Source organism: Schistocerca serialis, chromosome 5, assembly GCF_023864345.2.
Source record: "Schistocerca serialis cubense isolate TAMUIC-IGC-003099 chromosome 5, iqSchSeri2.2, whole genome shotgun sequence".
NCBI lineage: Eukaryota > Metazoa > Arthropoda > Insecta > Orthoptera > Acrididae > Schistocerca > Schistocerca serialis.
In genome coordinates, this window is record NC_064642.1 from 569,860,997 (window position 1) to 569,874,825 (window position 13,829).

The 13,829-nt window shown below is 46.4% G+C and overlaps 1 protein-coding gene across 2 annotated transcripts in view; it reads right to left on the minus strand.

Moving 5' to 3' along the window:
* The window catches only part of LOC126481342 (claspin), a 188,026-nt gene that overhangs the window by 81,050 nt on the left and 93,147 nt on the right, over nucleotides 1-13,829 (minus strand). For both annotated transcript variants that reach the window (XM_050105034.1, XM_050105035.1), the window contains exon 9: nucleotides 10,848-11,005. In XM_050105034.1, coding sequence (XP_049960991.1) covers nucleotides 10,848-11,005 — 158 coding nt within the window. The remainder of the gene's footprint in view (nucleotides 1-10,847; nucleotides 11,006-13,829) is intronic.

Below are 13,829 nucleotides of genomic sequence, written 5' to 3' on the forward strand. Positions count from 1 at the left end.
CAAACCAAATGTACCCCATAGAATAGGAGAAGGAGAAAAAAAAAATCTCCATTTTCTGGTAACTCCCTTTTTCATTCCATATGCAATAGTGAATAGTATCAGTCCTGAATGTCCACTTATGCTCCTTAACCCATCCTGACAACTACAGTTAAATACTGTTTGAGACCCAAAAGAATTAAGCCCCTTGATATATTTTTGTAGAACTCCCAATGCAAAATCTCCTTCCTCCGGGAAGGTGATAAGATTCTAACAGATTGCAGACTTTTCTGACTTAAGAAGCAGTCACAAATCCAATTCTGCAAGAACAATGAACACGCTGATTATGTGCAGCAGGCACTCTCTTCAATCTTTTCCAGACATGAGGTCTAGTTTCTTCAATAGTGGGTGCCGTTCCATGTCCAGACTGATTTCCATCTTCAAGATAATTACCTTCAATCAAAGGCTATGACCATGGAGAACAAAACTCCAAATGCAATTTTTCAATGAAATTTACATATAACTCACTTCATTGCATAAAAATGCTCCCTTTTAAGATTTAATGACTGATAATGAATATCACACTAAGCATGAGAACACAGGCCTTTTCACCACTTCTAACAGCCACGTGTTAAAATTAAAATGGTGTACGTCAAAGAAAGAGGATTTATCAACAAGCATCAATATTTGTGTCCTGTTGCCTAAATCTCTTCTTCCCCCACAACAGGCAGGCTTCAGGCAAGAACATTCAACAATGGATCGCATCAGCAGACTTGTCAGCACCGCAACCGAAGTGCTAAACAGAGGAGACTGTGTTTTGACAGTGTTCCTGGATACTGATTTCCTCTGCACGCTGTGCACTTCATCTGCTCAACCAATAGATTGGCAGTAGGATCACTATGTGAACTATCCAGCAACTTTAGCCCTGCAGCAGGAGTAGCACAAGATGCCATCCTCTTGGCCGAACACTACAGCATCCACATGTCAGACATCCCGCGCCACATTAGATGGGGTGAATACTTCACTCTTTATATGGACAACACCACCTACTGGTGTATGGCTCCATGTGTGCAAGGTGCGAGAACTTTAGCAGTTATATACATTCTCAACATTGAGCAATGGAGGCCGTTAATGTTCAGGCACTTTTTTTTTTTTTTTTTTTTTTTTGTGGTTTTAGGGCGCACAACTTCAATGGTCATTAGCGCCCTGACTACTCTAAGAATGCACCGCGAGGCACAAGTTGACCACAACAACTAAAAGGGAAAACACGATAAAAGACAGACGGACAGGCATAGGATTAAAAAACAGCATCATCAAATGTCCTTAGCGAGGTGTGTCAAATTGATAAAACGAAGAACACGAGCAGCTGCTCGTGGGTCATCCGCTAAAATGGCATCGAAAGTATTTGGCAGGTTAAGATCGAGGCGCAGTGTGTTAAGATCTGGACAGGACATTAAAATGTGTCTAACCGTCAGCAAGTGCCCACATGGGCAGAACGGCGCCGGCGCAGCCGTCAGCAGATGGCGATGGCTGAACCGGCAGTGTCCAATTCTTAACCGGGCTAAAACGACCTCCTCCCGCCGAGAAGGGCGTGAGGAGGACGTCCAAGCCACGGGAAGAGGTTTTAAGGCCCGAAGCTTGTTATCGGTAAGTGCAGCCCAATCGGCATGCCACAGAGATAAGATGCGCCGACAAATCACCCTGCTAAAATCGGACGAAGGGACGCAACAAGAAGCTGTTCGAGGCTGGAGGACCGCAGCCTTGGCCGCGGCATCTGCAGCCTCGTTCCCAGGGATACCGACATGGCCCGGAACCCACATAAAGCTAACTGGAGAACCGACGTCCACCAGCTGCTGAAGAGAGCGTTGGATCCGGTGTACGAAAGGGTGAACCGGGTACGGATCACTGAGGCTCTGGATGGCGCTCAGGGAATCTGAGCAGATGACATAAGCAGAATGTCGGTGGCGGCAGATGTAAAGAACAGCCTGGTAGAGGGCAAAGAGCTCAGCTGTGAAGACCGAACAATGGCCGTGGAGCCGGTATTTGAAACTTTGTGCCTCGACAATAAAGGAACACCCGACCCCGTCATTGGTCTTAGAGCCATCTGTATAAATGAAAGTCATGTCGATGAACTTCGAACGAAGTTCCAAAAAACGGGAGTGGTAGACCGAACCGGGAGTGACCTCTTTTGGGAGCGAGCTGAGGTCAAGGTGAACGCGGACCTGAGCCTGGAGCCAAGGTGGCGTGCGGCTCTCGCCCACTCGAAAGGTTGCAGGGAGTGAAAAATTAAGGTGTTGAAGGAGGCGACGAAAGCGAACGCCAGGGGGTAGCAGGGCAGAGACATACAACCCGTATTGACGGTCAAGAGAGTCGTCAAAAAAGGAACGATAAGACGGATGGTCGGGCATTGACAGTAGCCGACAGGCATACCGACAAAGCAGTATATCGCGCCGGTAGGTGAGTGGCAATTCGCCAGCGTCAGCATGAAGACTCTCTACGGGACTGGTATAAAATGCTCCGATCGCAAGTCGTAAACCCCGATGTTGTATGGAGTTGAGGCGGCGTAAGATGGATGGCCGTGCAGAGGAGTATACGAAGCTCCCATAATCCAGCTTGGAGCGGACGATCGACCGATATAGACGAAGTAGGACGGTTCGATCCGCTCCCCACGACAGACCACTGAGAACACGGAGGACATTTAAAGAACGGGTACAACGGGCGGCCAAATATGACACATGTGGAGACCAGCTAAGTTTCCTGTCAAATGTAAGGCCTAAAAATTTGGTTGTCTCCACGATTGGGAGAGCAACGGGACCGAGTCGTAAGGACGGTGGGAGAAACTCTTTGTATCGCCAGAAGTTAATACAGACCGTCTTCTCGGCAGAAAAACGGAAGCCATTGGCGACACTCCAGGAGTAAAGACGGTCAAGAGAACGCTGAAGACAGCGCTCCAGGACACGTGTACACTGCGCGCTGCAATAGATGGTAAAATCGTCCACGAAAAGGGAGCCTGATACATCAGCTGGGAGGCAATCCATTATTGGATTGATCGCGATGGCGAAGAGAGCGACGCTCAAAACTGAGCCCTGTGGCACCCCATTCTCCTGGCGAAAGGTGTCGGACAGGACAGAACCCACACGTACCCTGAACTGTCGATCCATTAAAAAGGAACGAATAAAAAGAGGGAGGCGACCGCGAAGGCCCCATGTATGCATGGTGCGGAGGATGCCCGCCTTCCAACAGGTGTCGTAAGCCTTCTCCAAATCGAAGAACACAGCCGCGGTCGGGCACTTCCGCAAGAAGTTATTCATAATGAAGGTCGACAAGGTAACCAGATGGTCAACAGCAGAGCGGCGCCTACGAAATCCACATTGTACATTGGTAAGTAGGCGTCGAGACTCGAGCAGCCAAACCAATCGAGAGTTAACCATTCGCTCCATCACTTTACAGACACAGCTGGTAAGCGAGATAGGTCGATAACTGGAAGGCAAGTGCTTGTCCTTCCCCGGCTTAGGAATCGGGACAACAATAGACTCGCGCCAGCATGCGGGAACATGTCCCTCAATCCAGATGCGATTGTATGTACGAAGAAGAAAACCTTTACCCGCAGGAGAAAGGTTCTTCAGCATCTGAATATGAATAGAATCTGGCCCTGGAGCAGAGGACCGTGATCGGCCAAGTGCGTTTTCGAGTTCCCACATGGTGAATGGGGCATTATAACTTTCACAATTCGAGGAGCGGAAGTTAAGTGGCCTAGCCTCCTCTGCCTGTTTGCGGGGGAGGAAGGCAGGGTGGTAATGAGCGGAGCTCGAAACCTCTGCGAAAAAGCGGCCGAAGGCATTGGAGACAGCCTCAGGGGCCACAAGGACGTCATTCGCGACCTTCAAGCCAGAAACTGGTGAGTGGACCTTAGTGCCAGATAGCCGGCGCAGGCTACCCCAGACAACAGAAGAAGGAGTAAAACTGTTGAAGGTGCTTGTGAAAGCAGCCCAGCTGGCTTTCTTGCTTTCTTTGATAATACGACGACACTGAGCACGTAATTGTTTATAATTGATACAATTCGCCACTGTAGGGTAGCGGTTAAAAGTGCGTAAAGCACGTCGACGAGCACGTAAAGCGTCTCTACATGCTGCGGTCCACCAGGGGACCGGTACGCGACGTGGAGAAGAAGGAGGGTGAGGGATGGAATATTCAGCAGCAGCGAGAATGACTTCCGTGAGGTGTGCGACCTGACGATCGCAGCTTGTAAAGGTTTGATCCTGAAAGGTCGCCCTGGAAGCGAAGAGCCCCCAGTCTGCCTTGGAGATGGTCCAATTAGAGAAGCACGGAGAGGGGGTATGCTGCAGGAGATGGATAACACACGGGAAGTGGTCGCTCGAATATGTATCAGAAAGTGCATACCACTCAAACCAGCGTGCAAGTTGGGGAGTACATATAGAGAGGTCTAAATGGGAATAGGTGTGAGATGTGTCCGAAAGAAAAGTAGGGGCGCCAGTATTGAGGCAGACAAGATCGAGCTGGTTGAAAAGGTCTGCTAACAAGGAGCCCCTCGGGCAGGATGCTGGAGAGCCCCAAAGGGGATGGTGGGCATTGAAGTCTCCAGTTAACAAAAATGGTGCAGGTAGCTGAGCAATAAGTTGCATCACGTCTGCCCTGGTAACGGCAGATGACGATGGAGTGTAAACGGTACAAAAGGAAAACGTAAAAGTGGGGAGAGTAATGCGGATGGCAACTGCCTGCAGGCCGGTGTGCAACGTGATGGGATCGTAGTAAATATCATCCCGGACCAGCAACATAACCCCTCCATGAGCTGGGATACCTACCACAGGGGGTAGGTCAAAACGCACAGAGGTGTAGTGTGCCAAGGCAATTTGATCGCATGGGCGTAGCTTCGTTTCCTGGAGGGCTACGACAAGCGGACGGTGCAAGGGGAGAAGCAACTTCAAGTCCTCTCGGTTGGAGCGAATGCTGCGAATATTCCAGTGAATAAGTGCCATCGTAAGAAAAGAAAGATGAGAGAAGTGGTCACCTCGAAGGCCGCTTAGGGCCTGGCTTCGAGCGAGCACTGCCGCCGCTATCAGTAGGCGGACAGTCATCGTCCATTGGGTCTATAGGGTCATCGGCCATCTCGGGAGGATGGCCGGGAGGGGGAGCTTCCTCCGCCAGTGAACGGCCAGATGTACGGCGACCAGCGGTGCGGCCAGGCGAAACGGATGACGGCCTGGGGCGGCAGCCGCTGGGTGGCGCAAGAGAAGAAATGCGCCGTGGCGGGGAAGGAGAACTGTGCTTCCTATGCGCCTTTTTGGAAGGACGTGTAGCGGAAGTACCGGTCGAAGGCTGTGAGGTCGAGGTACGGAGGAAGTCTGCACGGGATGGTTCCTTCTTGAAGGCCCGTGCATCTGACTTCGGTGTCTTCGTCTTAGCAGAAGCTGAAGAAGGTGCTCGTGTCTGTGGGGTGATGGGAGGAAGAGGAGACGTCGACCGCGCGATCTTAGCACTGGCCGAACGGACGACCGTGGTGCTGAAGGTCAGATCGCATGTCTGGGTTGCTACCTCCCGGGTAGTCCGAGGAGAGGCGAGGACAGTACTGTATTTCCCCGCTGGGAGCAGCGTGGGCTTCCTACTAGCCAATAGCTTGCGAGCAGCCGAGGTGGACACTTTCTCTTTGACCCGAATTTCCTGGATACAGCGTTCTTCCTTATAGACAGGACAGTCGCGGGAGGATGCGGCATGGTCACCCTGACAGTTCACACAACGAGGAGACGGAGGTGGACAGTCACCCTCATGGGCATCCCTGCCACAGGTGACACATTTAGCCGCATTGGAACAAGACTGTCGAGTGTGATTGAAACGCTGACACTGGTAGCAGCGCGTAGGTGTCGGGATATAGGGGCGAACAGAAATAACCTCGTAGCCCGCCTTGAGGCGCGATGGCAGCTTAACACTATCGAAGGTCAAGAAAATTGTCCGGGTCGGTACAAGGTCATTGTTGACCTTTTTCATGACCCTATGGACAGCCGTCACGCCCTGCTCAGCGAGGAATGATTGAAGCTCCTCGTCAGTCAATCCGTCGAGGGAGCCAGTATAGACCACACCACGAGACGAATTCAAAGTTCGGTGGGCCTCCACCCGGACAGGGAACGTGTACAGGAGGGTGGCCCGAAGCAGTTTTTGTGCCTGAAAGGCATTCTCAGTTTCTAGTAATAAGGTGCCGTTACGCAACCTGGTACAGGATTTGACAGATCCGGCTATGGCATCTACGCCCTTCTGAATAACGAAAGGGTTGACAGAGGAAAAATCCTTTCCGTCCTCAGTTCGAGAAACTACGAGGAACTGTGGGGCAGGCGGTAGTACTTTTGTCACTGTTGGCTGGTCACGTTTCCGTTTTTGGGTCGAAGTCGAAAGAGATGGAGTAGAATCCATTGCGGAGGAATCCCCCATGATTGCCAGCGTCTCCGATGGCGCGCTCCTTCCTTGTGGGGACCCTCTCAGAGGGCACTCCCGCCTTAGGTGAATGTTTACACCTCAGGTCACACCTCCCGAGAAACAGACGGAGGGACCAATCGGCATGGTCAGAAGGTATCAGCTCAGGCAATCACCCCTCCCCGGGCCTGGCCTTTACCAGGGGGTACGCGCGTGCCTTACATGTCTACCCAGGGCGGGGACTTACGCGTTACCCCGTCACCGGCTACGCATGCGAACGCGTGGGTCGGCCTTCAGGCACGCACAGGGAGGAAGGAAGAAGAGGAAAAAGAAGAGAGAGAGGGAGAAAGAGGACAGACTGTCTCAAACGCCGAGGCGGAGACCAGAGAAGGCAAGGAGAAGCAGGCAATGAGAAAGCAAGGGGAAGAAGGCAATGAAAAGGCAAGGAGAAGAAGGCAATGAGAAGGCAAGGAGAAAAAGGCAATGAGAAGGCAAGGAGAAAAAGGCAATGAGAAGGCAAGGAGAAAAAGGCAATGAGAAGGCAAGGAGAAGGCAAGGGAAAGAGTAAGGAAGACAGTGAGGTGGAGAAGAGCAAAGAAAGGAACCAACAAAAGGAAGGAAGAAACGAGAAGTGAAAAAACCAAAAGGACCACGATGATAGGTCGTGGAACCGTCCGTCTCCGGACGCAGGCGCGAACTACCCCCGTGAGGGGGATGGACTCCTTTTAGTCGCCTCTTACGACAGGCAGGAATACCGCGGGCCTATTCTAATCCCCGGACCCGCAGGGGGGGGTTCAGGCACTGAAACCTTATGCAAAGTGGAAGGTTTAAAATAGATGATCTATCTGTGACAACTCAGCAGTAAAGCATGGACCCAATTTGAAGTGCAAAATATCTAGTAATAGTACTCAATCATGCCATGCCCTGGAAACACCATACGGATGCAATCATCAGGAGGACAAAACAGAGGATGAAACGAATAAAAATGCTTTAGATTCGGCAGTGCCAACTCAGGATCAGTGACCCACATGCACAAAACTTTCAGAAGGCCCTTACTGGAGTACAGTGCCTGGCTATAGACAGCATCAAAAGCCCAATACGAAATAGTAGCAGCCATAACGTTCACGGCTAAACTTCACCACACCGAAGCAAATGACACCATTTACACTAATCAACACACGACCAATACTAGAGGAAATTCACAATGAAAACAGGAGATTATGGACTGACTAGAGCTAGTAAGAAAGGTTTAATAAAAGACTTTACCTGCAAGCCAATTTGAGAATTTAACATTACCCAGCTCCAAGTACCCTTACCCTTATGATTCCATAGCTTTCTCAATCCAAAGGACATTTCCAAAAAACAATGAAATAATCGAACATGTAAGAAGGAGAAGACTACAGTGACATGAACTGCACAAACCTTATCCCACAATCCCAAAATCCACCGTAACAGTCATAGGACAGTGAAGTGTGATATTCCAACTAATTACCTCTTAACTGTAGGTAGAAAAGAATCCATCCCATAACCCCAAACCCAACTTAGACACACCTATGACAGTGGTCTGTAGTTTAACATTGAAAATGGCTATCTATATTCATAAGTAGAAAATACACAAACCAAGTATACAGAACAGAACTAGGATACTTCAGTAACATGGGGACTACAACCAATTTCAAGCATTCAGCAACTACAGAGAACTTGAAAACAAGTAGGGACAGTTTCATACCAATGACAAACAAAATACATCATGACAACAGAAAGGTCATAGCAACCAAAATCACATCCCAGCTGGGGTTTTCTCTGGTGGTTTTCCCTAGTCGTAAGGTGAATACTGGGACGTGAAACTCCACCAGGCAGAGATAAATATCAAACAAAATGGCATGAGCCAAAGACAGAGAAGCAAATTACGCAAGGATCCCTCCAAATGAAAAATAAATAGTGCCCCAACATAACAGCACTAACCTTGGCTGAAAGGGACGTGAGTCTTGTATAGCTGCCATCACCTGTAAGCATGTGGCAGTCCTTTCCATTGTAAAATTAAATAAATAAAATAAAATAAAATTTGAAAATCCCAATTTCTTTCCTCAGCTTATTTCACAACATATTTGTCAACGTGGATGATGCCTACACAATTAATATCAGCTAATGTGCTGTTGTGTTTCTGTAGTCATACTAGAAACGGACTTTTTTGATGGAACTGAAATGGGGAAAAAATAAATTCATACTTTTTGTGGAATGATTCATTATGCCAATATAATTTGTTTACATGTCTTGTAAATAGAGACTTTCAAGTCTGCAAGGATTCCAAATTTGAAGCAGCGTCATAAGCCTTCTGACTAATCTGATGTGACCCATCATGATTTCCTGTCCGGAGCCAATCTTGTTATTGCAAGCTGCTCTTACACTCAACCTCTTCAACATATCTTTATGACAAGAAGTCATTTTAATGAATTCAAATGTCATAGGATTGTATTATAATTTCTAACAACTGCACACAGTGTTTCGCCATTGGGGTGTCTTTTATCAACAAATACATAAATTTCAGCTTACAACTTACCCAAAGTGTTCTACAAATAAATGGAGTAACCCCAATTAGAATCTTTTAGAATGTTGTAATTCTACACCTACATCCATACTCCGCAAGCCACCTTATGGCATGTGGTGGACAGTACTTTGTTTAACTGTATTACTCTCCCCTCTCCTGGTCCAGTTGTGAATGGTCTGCACGAAGAACAAGTGCTGATAAGCCTTTGTGTGGGCTCAGATGTCCCTAATTTTATCTTCTTGATCTTTCTGCAAGATAAACATATGAGGAAGCAAATCTCGGCTGACTCCTCAAGGAATGTACACTCTCAATACTTCAACAGGAAACCATACCATGGTGCAAAACGCCTCTCTTGCTGTGTCTGCCACTGTAGTAGGCTGGGCATCTCTGTGATGCTTCTGCATTTACTAAATTAAATTGTAATGAAACATGCTGCTCTTCCTTAGATCTTCTCTATTTCCTCTATCAGTCTTATCTAGTCCCAGACTGCCACACAATATTCGAGTCACGGCTGAACGATGGTTTTCTAAGTTACCTTTTTTGTTGATGGTCTACACTTCCTGAAGATTCTTTCAATGAATGCGTCTGGCATCAGTCTAACCCGAAATTACTTTAATGTGGTCATTCCACTTTAAATCACTCTATACGCATACTCCTACAAATTTTATGGAGATAAGTGTATCCAGTGTCTGTTCTGAAATTCTGTAGTCATACAATAATGGTTCTATCTGCCCATGTATAATTTTTTTTACACTAAGAGTCAATTACCACTCCCTGCAGCAAGTGTGTCCTCTGCAGTTCTTCCTGCATTTCACTATAATTTTCTAGCATTGAGACTTCTCTGTGTACAACAGCATCATCCTCGAAAAAACCTCTCTGAACCTCTGATGACATTATCTACTAGGTCATTTACACATAGTGAAAACAATGTGTCTTATAGCACTTCCCTGGAGAACATCCAAAGTTACTTTTACATCTGAAGACTTTGGTCTGTTGAAAATGACATGCTGTGTTATTTTTGCTAGAAAATCTTCAATTCAGTCACATATTTGGTCTGCTATTCCATACGCTTGTATTTTGTTCACTATGTGGCAGTGGTGCACTGTATCAGATGTCTTCCAGAAGTCAAGGAACCTGAGCACCTGTTTCTACCTTTCTGGATCTAGTGAACACAGAGAGAAATGAATTTCACATGATCGTTGCTCTTGAAACCCATGATGATCCTTACAGATTTTCAGTCCCCCAAAATGTAACACGCAAGCATAAAACTGTTCAAAGTGCTACAACAGAGTGACGACAGAGACTGTTCTTGAAAATGGGAATGACTTGCACTTTTTCCAATCATCAAGAACACTTCGATCCTCCCATGATGTATGGTACCCTGTTGCCAGAAGAAGAGCTAGTTCTTTCACATAGTCCATGTAGAATCATACTGGTATCCTGTCAGGTCCAGCGTCCTTTCTTCTGTCAAGCAGTTTCAATTGGTTTTCTATCCCATGGTCAGTTGTTTCAACATTTGTCATTCTGTTGTTTATGCAACAATTTAAAGGAGGAATTCCAGTACTATCTTCCTCTGTGAAACAGTTTTGGAAAAAGACATTTAATATTTCAGCCTTACTCTGTCGTCCTCCATTTCAATGACAGAGTGTCCGGACAGATGGCTTTAATCTGTTTACTGATTTAACATAAGAACAAAACTTAGAATTTTCTGTCAATTTGGTAGACTTTTTGTCCAGGATCCCTGATAGCTTGTCAGTTTTCATCTATGTTATGAAAGAGAAATAAATCTCATCTCCAAAGGTCTGCGCTACCTAATATTGCTAACTGTTCCCTTGCAATTACTCTTATTATTACAAAAAATAAAATAAAACATATTTATCATCTATAAAAGATGACATACCTGCTGACTTGCTGACTCCTTTGACAGCATAACCTCTAAGGTAGGTGAAGGAGCATTAACTTTCTCTTGCGTAAGCTGCGAAATCTGCGATTGAGCTCCACCAGGTTGGTAGGGAGGGATAGTAAGGTTTGACACTGTGGAAGTATTGGCATCATCACCTGAAACAGTGAACAATAATGTGAGAGAGATAACTACCAAAATAACATCTGTAATTACAGAATACAATGAAAGCAAGTAGTATGACACCTACATGTGTCTGCTTTGGGTTTTCAGGTACAAAACGGTCAGAAAATGTCTTTGACACTTTGTTTGCTGGTGAGACTAAAATATTTGTGACCTCCCACAAAGCACTTAAGGAAAGCAGAAACGATCCAGGAGCTAGCTGAAGGCCTGTGCCAACACTACCGGAAACAGAACAAAACAAGATTTTTCAGGGAAAATGTAAACAGTTTGGTACAGAAACAAAAGAAATCGGTTCAGTCCTTCTCAGATAGAATCCAAAACGTCAATGTGCAAACAATTGTGCTGAGGAGAAATGCAGAAGCTGACGCAGTCACCCTACATGATGCTTGGAATAGGTCTTGTAATGTCTTCTTATGTAATACCCTGTGGACATGTCACAAATGAGTCACGACAGAGAATCCTTATGGTCTGGCCCCAGCTATCAGAACTGCCACACAGCTGAAAGAAATAGATGTGAACGTCAGCACCATATGCAAAATGTCTTCTATCGGCATGTTATGAGTGTAGTCGAGTCAGTCATAAGGCACGAAAATGCAGGAGTCAGAGGCAAGGAAAACAGCAACCAAAAAAATGTCCATTAAATGCATACAGTATGCATCATCAATCAGAAAGCATTCCCAGTAGAACATAATACTGTAGAGGTGTATGTGGAGACCGACTGCTGTTTGTTAGGCTTACTATATACCAAGGAACATAAATTTTTAATACACACAGATGTGGATGAGTTAGTCATTAACATATCAGCCAACCTTCAAAAAAATTAAGATATTCAGTTTTAAAAATCAGGAGATACAAATGATCGAAAAACAACTCATTTTCAGTATAATCCCTAGACAACTTATGTGAGTCTGTCCCTACAATGTGAAAAAGCTAAATAATTCCTAAAAAACACACATGAAAAAACTGGAACAACGAAAAATGTTGATTCCATACCTATTATCTGTAGTACAGCCCAGATGACTGGCACTAGTTGGGACGTTTTCTGGATTTTAAATACAAAAGTACTGTTCTCATAAAACAGTGCCTGCCACATTCTATAACATAGTTATACTTTTTTTACCACAACGGAAAACAAAACACCGAATTAAAATACTATGAATATGATGAATAAGGTACACATGAAATAACTGTTTACACAAAAATAAAGCTTTTCTGTGATTCAGGTAACAAACTAACACTCATCACCAACCACATCCGAGAGTTGTACCAATTATAATAACATTGAATAATAAGCAACTTCACTTAAACTCAACGTCAACACACAAACGCATATCCAAACAGAGCACAACACTCAGCAAGATGGGTATATGTTCTACAAAATACACAGGAAAGAAGAAATATAACAATCTATCTACAGGTCATCTGTGACTTCCCAAGTTCCATCAAATTCAATACATATATCACTTAAAAATGACTAATGAGCAAAGGACTTCTGACCATTGGCCATAACAATTGAAATGGCAGTTTTCAAAAAAGATGTTTGATGACAATTAGTTAAAAACTGATAAAAATACCGGAACAATTGGTCGGTGGGAGAAAAATTGTAAAATCTGTCATCTCCCGCCTACATCAGGAGAACTGACTGGTATAAGTTAGTATGAACCTCTTAGGCAGGAAGAGGCTGGGGTCTCCATATGACAGGTAATGGGGGGTTTTTGACGATGTGAAGTTATTAGGGACGACACTGTTAGACTTAAGCACTGGAGGTGGTGGTTGTTGGGATGTTTAAGGGGGACTAAACAGCTAAGGTCATCAGTCCCCCATTCCAAAAAAAAGGCGAGACGGAAATGCACGAAGCAGGTAAAACCCCAAGGGGAAGGAGACTCCCCCCCAGGCCCTAGAAGAACACAAATGCGGTAACGAACACTACAGACACGAAGACACCAGACAAAAGGAAACAGAACAAAAGACGATGACCGGAGACTGGTTGACTGACCACGACAACAAAAAAGGGAAAGAGTCAACCAACCGACGACACACTAAAATCTGCAACCAAATATGAGACACTCGAGGACAAGAGACACACAAAGGGAAAGGTGCAGGACCACTGTAAATGGAACCATAAAAAGGACTAGCACGGATAAAATGTAAAACACTGTCAGCCATGGAGGCATCGTCGCATAAAATCAAAGGCAAGGTGCCCGGGAGATTAAAAGATCGCCGAAGGGTGCGCAGTCGGGGACACTCCAATAAAACGTGGGCGACCGTCAGCCGGGACCCACACCAACACAGGGGGGGATCCTCCTGACGCAAAAGATGGCCGTGCGTCAGGTATGTATGGCCGATGCGGAGCCGACACAGGATAACAGACTCCCTGCGAGAAGACCGCAGGGAGGAGCGTCACACATCGGTCGTCTCCTTGACAGCCCGCAGTTTATTCGGGGCTGTCATGCCACGCCACTCAACAGACCACACCCCAAGCACCTTACGGCGCAACACCAGCTGCAGGTCGTGAGCTGTGAGGCCGATCTCCAAAGCTGGGGCGTTGATCGCCCCTTTGGCCAGCCTGTCAACACGTTCGTTCCCCGGGATGCCAACATGACCTGGCGTCCAAACCAAGACCACCGAACGACCAGAGCGGGCAATGGCGGAAACAGACTCCTGAATAGAGGACACCAGAGGAGAAGAGGGATAGCAGCGGTCGATGGCCTGAAGGCTGCTCAGAGAGTCACTGCAGATGACGATGGACCTACCTGAGCAGAAACGCATATGCTCAAGAGCGCGCAAGATGGCCACCAG